We start from the raw sequence: 18,237 nt of genomic DNA on the forward strand, positions 1-18,237 counted from the left end.
ACCGCCATAGGATGCCACCTTTCCAACAAGTCAGTTCGTGAAATTTCTACACTGCTAGAACTGCCCTTGTCAGCTGTAATTGCTGTTATTGTGAAGTGGAAACATCTAGGAGCAACATTGGCTCAGCCGCAAAGTGGTAGGCCACACAAGCTCACAGAACGGGAACACCGCATGCTGAAGCGCTTAGCATGTCTGTCCTAGGTTGCAACACTCCCTACCGAGTTCCAAAACTGCCGCTGGAAGCAACTTCAGCACAAGAACTGTTCTTCGGGAGATTCATGAAATGGGTTTCTGTGGCCAAGCAGCCGCACACAAGTCTAAGATCACCATGTGCAATGCCAAGCGTCGGCTGGAGTGGTGTAATACTCACTGCCATTGGACTCTGGAGCAGTGGAAACGCGTTCTCTGGAGTGATGAATTACGCTTCACCATCTGGCAGTCCGACGGACGAATCTGGGTTTGGCGGATGCCAGGAGAACGCTACCTGCCCCAATGGATAGTGCCAACAGTGGAGTTTGATGGAGGAGGAATAATGGTCTGGGACTGTTTTTCATTGTTCGGGCTTGTGCTACAGCATTTAATGCTACAGCATAAAATGACATTCTAGACGATTCTGTGCTTCCAACTTTGTGGCAACAGTTTGGGGAAGGCCCTTTCCTGTTTCAGCATGACAATGCCCCTGTGCACAAAGCGAGGTCCATACAGAAATGGTTTGACAGGATTGGTGTGGAAGAACTTGTCAGGGCTCTGTGCAGCCCAGTCATCAACACCATCAAACACTTTTGGGATGAATTGGAACACGGACTGCGAGGCAGGCCTAATCGCCAAACAGCAGTGCCCGACCTCAAGAATGCTCTTTTGGCTGAATGGAGTCCCCGTAGCAATGTTCCAACATCTAGTGGAAAGCCTTGCCAGAAGAGTGGAGGCTGTTATAGCAGCAAAGTGGGGACCAACTCCATATGAATGCCAATGATTTTGGAATGAGATGTTCGGGGAGCACGTGCACACATATTTTTGGTAATGTATTGTACATCTAAACTCAGCAAAAAAAGAAACGTCCTCTCACTGTCAACTGCGTTTATTTTCAGCGAACATAACATGTATAAATATTTTTGGAACATAAGATTCAACAACTGAGAGACAAACTGAACAAGTTCCACAGACATGTGACTAACAGAATTTGCATAATGTGTCCCTGAACAAAGGGGGGGTCAAAATCAACAGTAACAGTCAGTATCTGGTGTGGCCACCAGCTGTATTAAGTACTGTAGTGCATCTTCTCCTCATGGACTGCACCAGATTGGCCAGTTCTTGCTGTGAGATGTTACCCCACTCTTCTACCAAGGCACCTGCAAGTTCCCGGACATTTCTGGGGGGAATGGCCCTAGCCCTCACCTTCCGATCCAACAGGTCCCAGACATGCTCAATGGGATTGAGATCCGGGCTCTTCGCTGGCCATGGCCAAACACTGACATTTCTGTCTTGCAGGAAATCATGCACAGAACGAACAGTATGGCTGGTGGCATTGTCATGCTGGAGGGTCATGTCAGGATGAGCCTGCAGGAAGGGTAGCACATGAGGGAGGAGGATGTCTTCCCTGTAACGCACAGTGTTGAGATTGCCTTCAATGACAACAAGCTCAGTCCGATGATGCTGTGACACACCGCCCCAGACCATGACGGACCCTCCAAATCGATCCCGCTCCACAGTACAGGCCTCGGTGTAACGCTCATTAGTTCGACGGTAAACGCAAATCCGACCATCACCCCTGGTGAGACAAAACCGCAACTCGTCAGTGAAGAGCACTTTTTGCCAGTCCTGTCTGGTCCAGCGACAGTGGGTTTGTGCCCATAGGCGACGTTGTTGCCGGTGATGTCTGGCGAGGACCTGCCTTAACAACAGGCCTACAAGCCCTCAGTCCAGGCTCTCTCAGCCTATTGCGGGCAGTCTGAGCACTGATGGAGGGATTGTGCGTTCCTGGTGTAACTCGGGCTGCTGTTGTTGCCATCCTGTACCTGTCCCGCAGGTGTGATGTTTGGCTGTACCAATCCTGTGCAGGTGTTGTTACATGTGGTCTGCCACTGCGAGGATGATCAGCTGTCCGTCCTGTCTCCCTGTAGCGCTGTCTTAGGCGTCTCACATTGTGGACACTGCAATTTATTGCCCTGGCCACATCTGCAGTCCTCATGCCTCTTTGCAGCATGCCTAAGGCACGTTCACACAGATGAGCAGGGACCCTGGGCATCTTTCTTTTTGTGTTTTTCAGAGTCAGTAGAAAGGCCTCTTTAGTGTCCTAAGTTTTCATAACTGTGACCTTAATTGCCTACCGTCTGTAAGCTGTTAGTGTCTTAACGGCCGTTCCACAGATGCATGTTCATTAATTGTTTATGGTTCATTGAACAAGCATGGGAAACAGTGTTTAAACCCTTTACAATGAAGATCTGTGAAGTTATTTGGATCTTTACAAGTTATCTTTGAAAGACCGGGTCCTGAAAAAGGGCGGTTTCTTTTTTTGCTGAGTTTATATAATGTCAGATATACAGTATCTGCCTCCTTGGGATGTAATGCAGAGTCTTATGGAGTTGTCTTATTGACATTTTCGGGATCTGATCTTTATTTTTCCTGATAGGTTTCTTCTTATAACTTCTGCCAATTTGGTAGTGTTTTTGTTAGTCAACTTGGCTATAATTAGATACATGCAGCTTCTCTTCTGTCATTATATGTTTTCCTAGAAGACTAAATAAACCCTTCTTCACCAGAATGTCATAAATGGATAGGATGAATGCTTCAATCTAGTTGACGACTGGAAAGTTTATTTTTTTCTCTCTGCTTCTTTCGCGGCGCAAAGATGTTTAGGGACCAGGGAGATAATGCAATGACTCTGAAGAAACTGAAGATTTTATTTGCAAAATGTCCAAATTTCATCAGTTAGATCGGTTGTAAGAAAATAGTATGCTGTTTCAACGACCCTATACGTTTCTGATAAGATTTCAGTTCTGCTTGGATGCATATTTTATGTGGTTGAAATACTATCAGCTTTTATGATGCTGATAAAGACAGATACCGTCTGTAGAGGTGCTAACTGCACATTCACATTCTCTCAAGATGCTGAAAGAAAGAAATCATGTTTCTCTACTCCTGTTCCCGAGTAAAAATGTAGCCATCGTATCTAGCCTACGTGTATCATTTTACTGCAAGAAATGCTTAATTCTGCAGGAATTAATAAAGGCTACCTGAGAGGTTACAGAGCTACAGTCAGTGTCCAGATTTCAGTTCCCGTTTAACCCATCTGAACAGTAGGCTACAGTTCCCTTGATGTGTCATAAGCCTATTTGAAGTTCCTGTCTTGTGACTGTCAAATTTGTATAGCACCTCAAAATGATCACATAGCCAGCACTGCCATCATCCTCTTTTATCACTTCACCTAATCTTTTCCAAACATTACCTTGCTTGCCCTCCCTTCTCTTTATTTTCAATTCTCCATTTAGCAGCTTTTCTTTTATTGAATTAAATTTCGACATGTCTTTTTGCCTCGGTAGATCGACATGAACTGTTTCTACAGGTTCTCTAAAGCATTTGGTGATTGGCATGTAGGCTATTTGGCAGGTGTACAGTTATAGGCCCTGAAGCTTAGGTTTACGCACTAATGCCAGGATATAAATTGCACAAGAATGATACATTTATGGATTTTTTTATGGCATTGTTTTCTCTTCATTCAACCTGCCCGCCACCCACCCGCCCTTCATCCACACTATTTAATGTCCCTAAACCCACACTCCCCGCAGATATAACTGCCGGGACTGCGAGTCAACCCCGTGCATCTATAGTACTGATTGTTCCATGTAGGTTAGTTCTCTGATTCACCACTAGGTGTCCCTCTGGCACCATGTGTACTGCAGAGCTGAACATCTTCACCATTTACCTCACCATCAAACTGACAAGGTGTTCCTCTGGCACCATGTGTACTGCAGAGCTGAACATCTTCACCATTTACCTCACCATCAAACAGACAAGGTGTTCCTCTGGCACCATGTGTACACCTGGCTTCTGACACTCACCAAGAAGGAACCCCTTTCTCTTCTGCTTGATTTTCTCTCTGCATTCAATGACCACTTCAGCCAAACAGCCTTTGGTTCTTTGATAAGGCTCATTAAACAGCCTACTTTTAGGTGCAAATGGCTTTTGAATTTTTGTTTCTGCCCATATTGAGAAAGAGGAACGGCACGATGATGAGACGTTTTAATTTGGACGGAGGAGGATCATTGTTTCATTTTAATCCATCAACGTGAACGTGATCAAAGCTTGATGTTCGATGGCTCTGCTCTGCAGGGTTTAGGGAGAGGCTAATGTTTAGATTGTGTTTGTGAAGCAGAGTGGAGGGAAGAGATGGAGCCCAGAAATGAGTCATTCACCTAGGTTGATTTTGTTGTCTTGAATATATTTTTAAAGTCATGGTGAGAAAGAGTGGGACAAACCGAAAGAGGAAAAGGCAGAGAGTTCAGAGAAGGGCACTATCAATTTGGGGTACCTGAGAGATGAATCTCTTCTGGCCTTTTTCTTATTTTCTCTTTACCAGTATCCCTCCCTCCATAATTTTCCACCCACCCCCTCACTAGGGATGCTGAGCTCCAATGCTCCGCTCACCCACACACTCCATGTTGGCTCCCGCTGTGTTCTCCCTACCCAGCCTCAAATGTGTCAGACCTGCACAGCACGCCTTCAAAACACACCAGGACGGGACGATACCAGGATCGCAATATTTTTTTCCATGGCAAAAAATGAAAACACGAAGCAGACCTCCCTGTTTGGTGCTTTAAAAACCTGCTGTATGTAAAATATTGTGTGCTATATCTTGGAAAATAAATAAATGTGACTCGATGACAACATGTTTGTTTCCAACATTAGGGCTGTTTTCCTAAAGAAGTTAAATCCGCTTCGTGAATTGTTTCCATACTCACGAGTATCGTGATACTGGTATAGTCCCGGCCCACACACACACACACACACACACACACACACACACACACACACACACACGGGTGGTACTCATTCCTCTGTAATATTCCTCTGTCATTTACCTCTGATTCATCTTTAATTTGTATTTATTATGGATCCCCATTAGCTGCTCCCAAGGCAGGATTAAGGCAGTTATACAATTTTAAATACATTACAATACATTCACAGATTTCACAACAAGCCTCTGATTCCTCTCTAATTCACCTCTCATTCCTCTCTAATTTGCCTCTCTTTCCTCTGCTTCGCACCTGCTTCTTCTGTGATTCGCCTCTGATCCCTCTCTGATTCCTCTGTAATTCGCCCCTGATTCTCTTGTAATTCGCCCCTGATTCTCTTGTAATTCGCCTCTGGTTCCTCTGTAATTCGCCCCTGATTCTCTTGTAATTCGCCCCTGATTCTCTTGTAATTCGCCTATGATTCCTCTGTAATTCGCCTCTGATTCCTCTGTAATTTACCCCTGATTCTCTTGTAATTCGCCCCTGATTCTCTTGTAATTCGCCTCTGATTCCTCTAATTCGCCTCTGATTCCTCTGTAATTCGCCTCTAATTTGCCTCTGATTCGCCTCTGATTCGCCTCTGATTCCTCTGTAATTCGCCCCTGATGTCCTTGTAATTCGCCTGTGATTCCTCTGTAATTCGCCTGTGATTCCCTTGTAATTCGCCTCTAATTTGCCTCTGATTCCTCACTTTTACTGGAAAAATCCGGTTTTGAAGCTATTTTCTCGACTAGGCAGGTGTGTTTTGATATTCAGTGCCTGAGATATATGCCCATCTGTCACACCCTATCTCTCTGGCATGGTCAAATGGATGCTGTGAAGGTTATTGAAGAATATCCTAGCATCTTTCTTCCTCGATCAGTCCTTTTGCCTGCCATTGGGATGATTTACCCCCATTCCTCCTGGATACATTTCAGCCTATTTCATAGCTGAATTGCTTTACTATAATGCATTATCTGTGTGTTGCACAGGCTTTGCCCACTCAAATTGGCCAGCGTATCAATCTTCAAAGAGAGGATTGACTGAGAGCGGTATCTATTGATAAGTGCCTATATTCAGGCTCATTAGGGGTCTGTGTAGAGTTCTCTCCAGGGAAACAGCCAGACAGGCTTAAATAAGAAGGTAATCTGTGGACTTCAGGAGCGATAAACCCAATGGACAGGCTCTGGTTCCTAGAGATATTCTGGAGAGTTGTTTTCTCTCACAGAGCCTCCGTTTCCTCCCTTCCCACGAGAGTGTCCCAGCAACCGGGTGCTTTGCAGTCTTACTGACCTAACTGATGCATCAATTTCTCTTTCTCACCTCTCTCTGGTATCTCAGGAGGAGATGAGGGAGATGAGGGAGCAGCCCATCGACCCCCAAGCGGAGCAGGAGATCATTAACAGCATCCAGGAGGTCTACTACTCCAACGACTCCTTTGACATGGTGCAGCACGAGCTGGAGGTGAGTTAGTTAGGCCCACTGTTCACTACAGACCCAGAGGACACAACAAGCTGGAGGTGAGTTAGTTAGTTAGTTAGTTAGTTAGGCCCACTGTTCACTACAGACCCAGAGGACACAACAAGCTGGAGGTGAGTTAGTTAGTTAGGCCCACTGTTCACTACAGACCCAGAGGACACAACAAGCTGGAGGTGAGTTAGTTAGTTAGACCCACTGTTCACTACAGACCCAGAGGACACAACAAGCTGGAGGTGAGTTAGTTAGTTAGGCCCACTGTTCACTACAGACCCAGAGGACACAACAAGCTGGAGGTGAGTTAGTTAGTTAGGCCCACTGTTCACTACAGACCCAGAGGACACAACAAGCTGGAGGTGAGTTAGTTAGTTAGTTAGTTAGGCCCACTGTTCACTACAGACCCAGAGGACACAACAAGCTGGAGGTGAGTTAGTCAGTTAGTTAGTTAGGCCCACTGTTCACTACAGACCCAGAGGACACAACAAGCTGGAGGTGAGTTAGTTAGTTAGTTAGTTAGTTAGTTAGTTAGTTAGGCCCACTGTTCACTACAGACCCAGAGGACACAACAAGCTGGAGGTGAGTTAGTTAGTTAGTTAGACCCACTGTTGACTACAGACCCAGAGGACACAACAAGCTGGAGGTGAGTTAGTTAGTTAGGCCCACTGTTCACTACAGACCCAGAGGACACAACAAGCTGGAGGTGAGTTAGTCAGTTAGTTAGTTAGGCCCACTGTTCACTACAGACCCATAGGACACAACAAGCTGGAGGTGAGTTAGTTAGTTAGTTAGTTAGTTAGGCCCACTGTTCACTACAGACCCAGAGGACACAACAAGCTGGAGGTGAGTTAGTTAGTTAGACCCACTGTTCACTACAGACCCAGAGGACACAACAAGCTGGAGGTGAGTTAGTTAGTTAGGCCCACTGTTCACTACAGACCCAGAGGACACAACAAGCTGGAGGTGAGTTAGTTAGTTAGTTAGGCCCACTGTTCACTACAGACCCAGAGGACACAACAAGCTGGAGGTGAGTTAGTCAGTTAGTTAGTTAGTTAGGCCCACTGTTCACTACAGACCCAGAGGACACAACAAGCTGGAGGTGAGTTAGTTAGTTAGTTAGACCCACTGTTGACTACAGACCCAGAGGACACAACAAGCTGGAGGTGAGTTAGTTAGTTAGGCCCACTGTTCACTACAGACCCAGAGGACACAACAAGCTGGAGGTGAGTTAGTCAGTTAGTTAGTTAGGCCCACTGTTCACTACAGACCCATAGGACACAACAAGCTGGAGGTGAGTTAGTTAGTTAGTTAGTTAGTTATTCCCACTGTTCACTACAGACCCAGAGGACACAACAAGCTGGAGGTGAGTTAGTTAGTTAGGCCCACTGTTCACTACAGACCCAGAGGACACAACAAGCTGGAGGTGAGTTAGTTAGTTAGTTAGACCCACTGTTCACTACAGACCCAGAGGACACAACAAGCTGGAGGTGAGTTAGTTAGTTAGGCCCACTGTTCACTACAGACCCAGAGGACACAACAAGCTGGAGGTGAGTTAGTTAGTTAGTTAGTTAGTTAGTTAGTTAGTTAGGCCCACTGTTCACTACAGACCCAGAGGACACAACAAGCTGGAGGTGAGTTAGTTAGTTAGGCCCACTGTTCACTACAGACCCAGAGGACACAACAAGCTGGAGGTGAGTTAGTTAGTTAGTTAGTTAGTTAGGCCCACTGTTCACTACAGACCCAGAGGACACAACAAGCTGGAGGTGAGTTAGTTAGTTAGTTAGTTAGGCCCACTGTTCACTACAGACCCAGAGGACACAACAAGCTGGAGGTGAGTTAGTTAGTTAGGCCCACTGTTCACTACAGACCCAGAGGACACAACAAGCTGGAGGTGAGTTAGTTAGTTAGTTAGACCCACTGTTCACTACAGACCCAGAGGACACAACAAGCTGGAGGTGAGTTAGTTAGTTAGGCCCACTGTTCACTACAGACCCAGAGGACACAACAAGCTGGAGGTGAGTTAGTCAGTTAGTTAGGCCCACTGTTCACTACAGACCCAGAGGACACAACAAGCTGGAGGTGAGTTAGTTAGTCCCACTGTTCACTACAGACCCAGAGGACACAACAAGCTGGAGGTGAGTTAGTTAGTTAGTTAGTTAGTTAGTTAGTTAGGCCCACTGTTCACTACAGACCCAGAGGACACAACAAGCTGGAGGTGAGTTAGTTAGTTAGTTAGGCCCACTGTTCACTACAGACCCAGAGGACACAACAAGCTGGAGGTGAGTGAGTTAGTTAGTTAGTTAGGCCCACTGTTCACTACAGACCCAGAGGACACAACAAGCTGGAGGTGAGTTAGTTAGTTAGTTAGGCCCACTGTTCACTACAGACCCAGAGGACACAACAAGCTGGAGGTGAGTTAGTTAGTTAGTTAGTTAGTTAGTTAGGCCCACTGTTCACTACAGACCCAGAGGACACAACAAGCTGGAGGTGAGTTAGTCAGTTAGTTAGTTAGGCCCACTGTTCACTACAGACCCAGAGGACACAACAAGCTGGAGGTGAGTTAGTTAGTTAGGCCCACTGTTCACTACAGACCCAGAGGACACAACAAGCTGGAGGTGAGTTAGTCAGTTAGGCCCACTGTTCACTACAGACCCAGAGGACACAACAAGCTGGAGGTGAGTTAGTTAGTTAGACCTACTGTTCACTACAGACCCAGAGGACACAACAAGCTGGAGGTGAGTTAGTTAGTTAGACCCACTGTTCACTACAGACCCAGAGGACACAACAAGCTGGAGGTGAGTGAGTGAGTGGAGTTAGTTAGTTAGTTAGTTAGTTAGTTAGTTAGGCCCACTGTTCACTACAGACCCAGAGGACACAACAAGCTGGAGGTGAGTTAGTTAGGCCCACTGTTCACTACAGACCCAGAGGACACAACAAGCTGGAGGTGAGTTAGTTAGTTAGTTAGACCCACTGTTCACTACAGACCCAGAGGACACAACAAGCTGGAGGTGAGTTAGTTAGTTAGTTAGGCCCACTGTTCACTACAGACCCAGAGGACACAACAAGCTGGAGGTGAGTTAGTTAGTTAGTTAGGCCCACTGTTCACTACAGACCCAGAGGACACAACAAGCTGGAGGTGAGTTAGTTAGTTAGTTAGTTAGACCCACTGTTCACTACAGACCCAGAGGACACAACAAGCTGGAGGTGAGTTAGTTAGTTAGTTAGTTAGACCCACTGTTCACTACAGACCCAGAGGACACAACAAGCTGGAGGTGAGTTAGTTAGTTAGTTAGTTAGACCCACTGTTCACTACAGACCCAGAGGACACAACAAGCTGGAGGTGAGTTAGTCAGTTAGGTCTACAGTTCAGTCCATGCTGCAGCCTAAACACATAAATGAACACTACATAAAGAGAGATCTAAGACCACAGCATGGTAGCAACATGACAACAACATGGTAGCAACACAACATGGCAGCAGCACAACACATGGTACAAACATTATTGGGCACAGACAGCAGCACAAAGGGCAAGAAGGTAGAGACAACAATACATCACACAAAGCAGTCACAACTGTCAGTAAGAGTGTCCATGATTGAGTCTTTGAATGAAGAGATGGAGGTAAAACTGTCCAGTTTGAGTGTTTTGTTGCAGCTCGTTCCAGTCGCTAGCTGCAGCGAACTGAAAAGACGAGCGACCCAGGGATGTGTGCTTTGGGGACCTTTAACAGAATGTAACAGGCAGAACGGGTGTTGTATGTGGAGGATTAGGACTGCAGTAGATATCTCAGATAGGGGGGAGTGAGGCCTAAGAGGGTTTTATAAATAAGTATCAACCAGTGGGTCTTGCGACAGGTATACAGAGATGCCCAGTTTACAGGTGAGTATAGAGCGCAGTGATGTTTCCAATAAGGAGCATTGGTGGCAAATCTGATGGCAGAATGGTAAAGAACATCTAGTCGCTCGAGAGCACCCTTACCTGCCGATCTATTAATGACGTCTCTGTAATCTAGCCTGGATAGGATAGTCATCTGAATCAGGGTTAGTTTGGCAGCTGGGGTGAAAGAGGAGCGATTGCAATAGAGGAAACCAAGTCTAGATTTAACTTTAGCCTGCGGCTTTGATATGTGCTGAGAGGAGGACAGTGTACCATCTAGCTGTACTCCCAAGTACTTGTATGAAGTGACTACCTCAAGTGCTAAATCCTCAGCAACAAGGGATATAAACAGCAACAAGGGAATTTCTACCCACTCTCCCCTTTGTTGCTGTTATTGTCACTGAGACAATATGTGAAGGACCTTCTTTCCACGCTCTTAAAAAGCTATAAGCTATTCTGTCTTTTATGATCTTATTATTTTACATGTTCCATTTAATTCTAAATCAACACTTGTATCTGGAGCTATATTTGTCCATGCAGTCCAATAGAGCCTAGTTTGTTTCGATGACTATCACCACTTAGCCCAGATACCAAGACACCCTACCAGCATACAAAAGCCTTATCCACCACAGGAAGACTGAGGCATATGCCATGTAACAGGCTTGGACCTCCCATAACAGTCCGATCGTCATGTACACTATACATTGTACAATATAGTACCAAACAGTGCAATCAGCGGGGTGTACACTGACTAGTTACAGTGACTTGGTCTACACTGACTAGTTACAGTGACTTGGTCTACACTGACTGGTTACAGTGACTTGGTCTACACTGACTAGTTACAGTGACTTGGTCTACGCTGACTAGTTACAGTGACTTGGTCTACGCTGACTAGTTACAGTGACTTGGTCTACGCTGACTAGTTACAGGGACTTGGTGTCTACGCTGACTAGTTACAGTGACTTGGTCTACGCTGACTAGTTACAGGGACTTGGTGTCTACGCTGACTAGTTACAGGGACTTGGTGTCTACGCTGACTAGTTACAGTGACTTGGTGTCTACGCTGACTAGTTACAGTGACTTGGTGTCTACGCTGACTAGTTACAGGGACTTGGTGTCTACGCTGACTAGTTACAGGGACTTGGTGTCTACGCTGACTAGTTACAGGGACTTGGTGTCTACGCTGACTAGTTACAGGGACTTGGTGTCTACGCTGACTAGTTACAGGGACTTGGTGTCTACGCTGACTAGTTACAGGGACTTGGTGTCTACGCTGACTAGTTACAGGGACTTGGTGTCTACGCTGACTAGTTACAGGGACTTGGTGTCTACGCTGACTAGTTACAGGGACTTGGTGTCTACGCTGACTAGTTACAGGGACTTGGTGTCTACGCTGACTAGTTACAGGGACTTGGTGTCTACGCTGACTAGTTACAGGGACTTGGTGTCTACGCTGACTAGTTACAGGGACTTGGGGCCTCTCTACCTACACCTCCCTCCCCCTGGTTCCCAAACTTGTTATGTGGGACACCTCTCCCCCCTTGATGGGTGTATCTACTCTAGCGTCACTGTGGCGTCTTCTCCTGCTCACACGCCGATGACTTCCAGATTGATGGATTAAACACTCGCGGAGGAAGGGTGTGAAATCTCATTAGATTTAGCAGTGTCGCAAGAACAACAACCTTCCAGATTACAAAATTAGACTTTCAGCCAAGTGGAAAGCAATTACCCATCATCCTCAGTGCTTAGTTTTTTGCTGCTGTCTTTCCCCTTGTTCGTTCTTCACCAATTAAGTAGTGCTCCTCCATTTTACATTTATTATACGTCTAAGCATGTGTGCTATACAATTCTGCCACTTTTTTTTCTTCTCTTTTTAAATGATGAAGACCGTGGAGGCTCTTTTGAAAAATGGTACTTAAACAAACTGGAACTCCAAAGAATTAAGATTAGTTTCTAAAAGAAACAAATCAAACGAAGTCCTGCCCGGCTCTAAGCTGCTGGCATTTGGATTTCAGTTCGGTGTCCATGATAAGTAATCTTTTGGCAGGTGGTTCACTCCACACACCAAAGCATTCCACAGAATAGCTCTATCTTCTAAGAAGTTATTGGGCATTGTATTCTCATTGTATAGTAACAATGCTTTTATTGTGTGTTTTTATGATAGAAACTCCCACCTGAGCTGAACTTGCAGGAGCTGGAGGAGTACAGAGACAAGCTGAAGAGACAACAAGCAGCGGTAAGTGAAGGAAATGACATGAGCAGCACTGGGTCACTCACTCCCACAGATACTTCTCCCTGATTGGTAATGGCTATGCCGTTTATACTGTATCCGTGCACTTCGAAGGCCAACATAACATTGTATGACAACATCTTTAGTGTTCAAAACAAGGACTTAAATAATTGAGTACAGTATATTGCTATGCAACACCTGAATACAGAGAACATAGAAGTGCAAAATCACCAATTTTATGTCATTTCTGTTAACCCTGAGCTTATTGCTTCAACCTGGGCATGTACATACAGTCGACTCCTGTATTGCACATTGGAGAAGTGCAGTCCCAGGTGGATATTGGCATGTTATATTCAGCAAGACTGCTTTACACCGCTACAGATATACTGTGATTAATAGTTAGTGTTAGTGTTTCTGCTGCAGGCCCAAAGTGTTATTAGTAATTATAAACTGGGTGGGTCGAGACCTGAATGCTGATTTGGCTGACAGCCGTGGTATATCAAACCGTATACCACAGGTATGACAAAACATTTATTTTTACCTCTCTAATTATGCTGCTAACCAGTTTATAATAGCAATAAGGCATCTTGGGGGTTTGTGGTATATTGCCAATATACCACGGCTAAGGGCTGTGTCCAGGGACAGCCCTTGCATCATTTTTATTTATTTATTTTTATTGAACCTTTATTTAACTAGGCAAGTCAGTTAACCTCTCTGGGGTAGGAGGGACGTGACCGTCAACAGCCAGTGGAACAGCGTGGCGCGAAATACAAAAACCTCAAAAATGCAATAATTTCAATTTTTCAAACATACAACTATTTTACACCGTTTTAAAGATAAGACTCTCGTTAATCTAACCACATTGTCCGATTTCAAAAAGGCTGTACAGCGAAAGCAAAACATTAGATTATGTTAGGAGAGTACATAGCCCAAAATAATCACACAGCCATTTTCCAAGCAAGCATATATGTCACAGAAACCCAAAACACAGCTAAATGAAGCACTAACCTTTGATGATCTTCATCAGATGACACTCCTAGGACATTATGTTATACAATACATGCATGTTTTGTTCAATCAAGTTCATATTTATATCAAAAAACAGCTTTTTACATTGGCGTGTGATGTTCAGAAAATGTATCCCCACTGAAAACTTCCGGTGAATTTACTAAATTACTCATAAACGTTGACAAAATACATAACAATTATTTAAAGAATTATAGATACAGAACTCCTTTATGCAATCGCTATGTCAGATTTTAAAATAGCTTTTCGGCGAAAGCACATTTTGCAATATTCTGAGTACATAGCTCAGCCATCACGGCTAGCTATTTTGACACCCGCCAACTGCGGGACACACTAAACTCAGAATTACTATTAGAAAAATTGTATTACCTTTGCTGATCTTCGTCAGAATGCACTCCCAGGACTGCTACTTCCACAAGAAATGTTTTTGTTCCAAATAATCCATAGTTATGTCCAAATACCTCCGTTTTGTTCATGCGTTCAGGTCACTATCCAAAGGGTAACTCGAGCGCATTTCGAGACAAAGAAATTCAAAATGTTCCATTACCGTACTTAGAAGCATGTCAAACGCTGTTTAAAATCAATTTTATGGTATTTTTCTCGTAAAATAGCGATAATATTCCAACCGGACAATAGTGTATTCATTCAAAGACGTAAAGAAAAAAAAACAGCGTGGTCTCGTGAACGCGCATATCCTATCTCTTTGTCACCAGGCAGACCACTGAGAAACTGAGCTACTATACTCTGCCCAGAGACAGGAGACGCCTCAATCCGCATTCTGAAGGCTTTAGAGAGTCAATGGAAGCCTTAGAAAGTGCTACGTAACCCCAGAGATACTGTAGTTTCGATAGAGAATCAAAAGAAGAACTACAAATTCTCACAGGCCACTTACTGCTTGGAATTTTCTCAGATTTTTGCCTGCCATATGAGTTCTGTTATACTCACAGACACCATTCAAACAGTTTTAGAAACTTCAGAGTGTTTTCTATCCAAATCTACTAATAATATGCATATTCTCGTTTCTGGGCAAGAGTAGTAACCAGTTTAAATCCGGTATGTTATTTATCCGGCCGTGAAAATACTGCCCCCTAGCCCAGACAGGTTAAGAACAAATTCTTATTTACAATGACTGCCTACTGGGGAACAGTGGGTTAACTTCCTTGTTCAGGGGCAGAACAGCAGATTTTTACCTTGTCAGCTCTGGGATTTGATCTAGCAACCTTTCAGTTACTGGCCCAACGCTCTAACCGCTAGGCTACCTGCCACCCCAAGAAGAACAGCCCTTAGCCATGGTATGTTGGCCATATACCACACCCCGTCGTGCCTTATTGCTTAAAAAGAGCATCATCACTATTGTAGAGGTTCTCTGCAGGTCACCCAGGCCTGGAGGGCAGAGAGCTAGCCAGCAGAGGAACTATATCGGAATCATTTTAGAAATATGCAACCCATATTCTCCCTCGATCCTCCTTCTCTTCCTGCATCCTCCTTTCCTCCCTGCCTCATCTTTCCCTCTGTACCTTCCTCTTCTCTCCCTGAATGTGCTACAATTCTCTACACTTCTCCTGAAGTGTGCACTTGCATACTCCCTGTCATAGATTGAACAATGTGGGAAACTCCCTCAAGCCAATGCTTACACCAATCAAATGCTTTTAAATTCATGATGTGGAGTGTGCAGCTGCACACTTTGGAAGAAGGGTAGAAAATCTGGATCCTTCCTCTCTCCCTTCTTTCTCATCCTTCACTGTGACTCCCTCCCTAGCCTCTTTCTCCTGCTCTGCATTCTGTCTCACACAGCAGAGCTGTCTTTTCAGGGAGCGAGGCAGGGCCAGAGCCATGATCCCTAGCGGTGGTAGGATGAAAGATGGAGGCCTCTGTGGACAGAACACTGACTGTCTGACAGAGCTCTTTAACAGAGCAGACAGCTGGCTGCCAGCCTGAGACCCCTAGGGGTCAATACCAGGACCAGGGGCCTTATCAAGTCTTCTGCCTTACCCAGGCTGTGAATGACTAACCCAGCCTCAGATCGCCTCGCCCCCACCCTGTAGGATGGAGTTCATCGTATGCTGAATTCCAAGTCATCCCCTAGTTAGCAAACGACTCCTAGACACTTCCTGTAGGTATGTACGGTAATAGCTCTATCTTGTCCTCTGATTGTTAAGGTGGAATTTTCACTGTATTGCTTACACACCTATCTGATCCTTTCAAACAAATGCATAGAAGGATGGTTTCTCCTCCATCACATATTCATAGCTTTGCATATAGACTTCCACTGTGCTACATTGTGTACATGCATAATGACATTCCCTATAGGATCTGAACTCTCTCTTTCTGATTGATAACTACCGTAATTTCCGGACTATAAGCCGCAACTTTTTTCCCACGCTTTGACCCTCGCGGCTTAATAAACAATGACGCGGCTAATATATGGATTTTTCCCGCTTTCACATTTTTTTTTTCTCCAAAAAAACACATTCTGTGACGTGCTCAGTTTTTTGGCGGCATGAAACTTTCATTTAGACCAATGAAATTGCCGAACGGGTTAAGGTCAAACAACTTTTTTTGTTTACTGTTTAGATTCAATCGAGCTCTCTCAAACTTCCCATAATTCTGATTACGGTAGTCATTTTGTCACCCTCATCATGGCAAAGACACGGAGAAATGCATATCATGCAGCTTTCAAGTTGAAGGCGATTGATCTGGCTGTTGGAAAAGGAAATGGAGCTGCTGCACGGGAGCTTGGTCTTAATGAGTCGATGATAAGACGTTGGAAACAGCAGCGTGAGGAATTGACTCCGTGCAAAAAGACAACTAAAGCTTACTGCTAATTATTCTTTTTTTGTTACAAGCCGTGTTTTGTTAAAGCCTGTGTAAAGTTCATTTGTTTCAATGTACCGGTAGGCACCTGCGGCTTATAGACATGTGCGGCTTATTTTTGTTCAAAATAAGATTTTTTTTTTTTAATTCAGGCTTATATTCAGGTGCGCTCAATAGTCCGGAAATTACGGTACCTATTGAGAGGGCCTCTCCATCCCTATGCGCTGATGTGAAATTGAATATTTCCCTCGCTGAGGCAGAGGAGTAGATACTGTACTGTAGATAGGAATGGTGCATTGATGCATTCTATAGAACTTCTCCCTTAAATGAGTTCCATCCAAAACAAATGGGTGATTTCTCTCCCCCCCCCCCCCCCCCCCCCCGTTTGGCAGAAGCTGTTGTTCTAGAGAATGGCTGCTATATAGGGAGGTGGTCGAGGTTCGCAGTGTAATTGGCAGCTTTGACACATCGTTGGCTGAGGCTCATCTCTCAGTTAATTACTTGTCTGCTGTATGATTGTCATCCACATTAGAGATGCCAGGGGCTCTGCTCTGACTGTAAGAGGGGGAGTCTCTCTATAACTTCTAGGATTCCTAGTATGTTGCCACCACTATGCTTCGCCATAGGGATGGTGCCAGGTTTCCTCCAAATGTGGCGCTTAGCATTTAGGCCAAATAGTTTAATCTTGGTGTCATCAGACCAGAGAAACTTGTTTCTCATGGTCCGAGTCCTTTAGGTGCCTTTTGGCAAACTCCAAGCAGGCTGTCATGTCTCTAACTGAGCAGTGGCTTCCGTCTGGCCACTCTACCATAAAAGCCTGATTGGTGGAGTGCTGCAGAGATGGTTGTCCTTCTGGAAGGTTCTCCCATCTCCACAGAGGAGCTCTGTCAGTGACCATCGGGTTCTTGGTCACCTCCCTGACCAAGGCCCTTCTCCCCCGATTGCTCAGTTTGGCCAGGCAGCCAGTTGTAGGAACTCTTGGTGGTTCCAAAACTCAACCATTTAAGAGTGATGGAGGCCACTGTGTTCTTGGGGACCTTCAATGCTGCAGAAATATTTATATATATACAATATACAATCCTGTCTCGGAGCTATACGGGCAATTCCTCCGACCTCATGGCTTGGTTTTTGCTCTGACATGTACTGCCAACTGTGAGACCTTTTATATAGACAGGTGTGTGCCTTTCCAAATCATGTCCAATCAATTGAATTTACCACAGGTGGACTCCAATCATGTTGTAGAAACATCTCAAGGAGGATCAATGGAAACAGGATGCACCTGAGCTTTTGAGTCTCATAGCAAAGGGTTTGATTACTTATGTAAATACAGTATTTCTTTTACATTTTTTACAAACATTTCTATAAACCTGTTTTCGCTTTGTCATTATGGTGTGTGTGTGTGTGTGTGTGTGTGTGTGTGTGTGTGTGTGTGTGTGTGTGTGTGTGTGTGTGTGTGTGTGTGAGAACAATATAGATTGCTGTACTCCACTACTACTTATTGTTCAAGTGATTAGCTGATTCATGATAAGTTGGCTACATGGACATGGGTACACACAATACAGCTCTTTCACACAAGCAGGCACACGCATGTGTATTGATCCAGGTGTATTAGGAGGAGGAAGGGGCCGGCGGTATGTATTGATCCAGGTGTATTAGGAGGAGGAAGGGGCTGGCGGTATGTATTGATCCAGGTGTATTAGGAGGAGGAAGGGGCAGGCCGTATGTTTTGATCCAGGTGTATTAGGAGGAGGAAGGGGCAGGCGTATGTATTGATCCAGGTGTATTAGGAGGAGGAAGGGGCCGGCGGTATGTATTGATCCAGGTGTATT

The 18,237-nt window shown here is 44.9% G+C and overlaps 1 protein-coding gene across 2 annotated transcripts in view; it reads left to right on the forward strand.

Moving 5' to 3' along the window:
* The window catches only part of LOC106570454 (VPS50 EARP/GARPII complex subunit), a 266,801-nt gene that overhangs the window by 17,793 nt on the left and 230,771 nt on the right, over positions 1–18,237 (forward strand). For both annotated transcript variants that reach the window (XM_045694895.2, XM_045694896.2), the window contains exons 3-4: positions 6,333–6,455; positions 12,503–12,574. In XM_045694895.2, coding sequence (XP_045550851.1) covers positions 6,333–6,455; positions 12,503–12,574 — 195 coding nt within the window. The remainder of the gene's footprint in view (positions 1–6,332; positions 6,456–12,502; positions 12,575–18,237) is intronic.

Source organism: Salmo salar, chromosome 14 (genome assembly GCF_965601325.2).
Source record: "Salmo salar chromosome 14, fSalSal1, whole genome shotgun sequence".
NCBI classification, from domain to species: domain Eukaryota; kingdom Metazoa; phylum Chordata; class Actinopteri; order Salmoniformes; family Salmonidae; genus Salmo; species Salmo salar.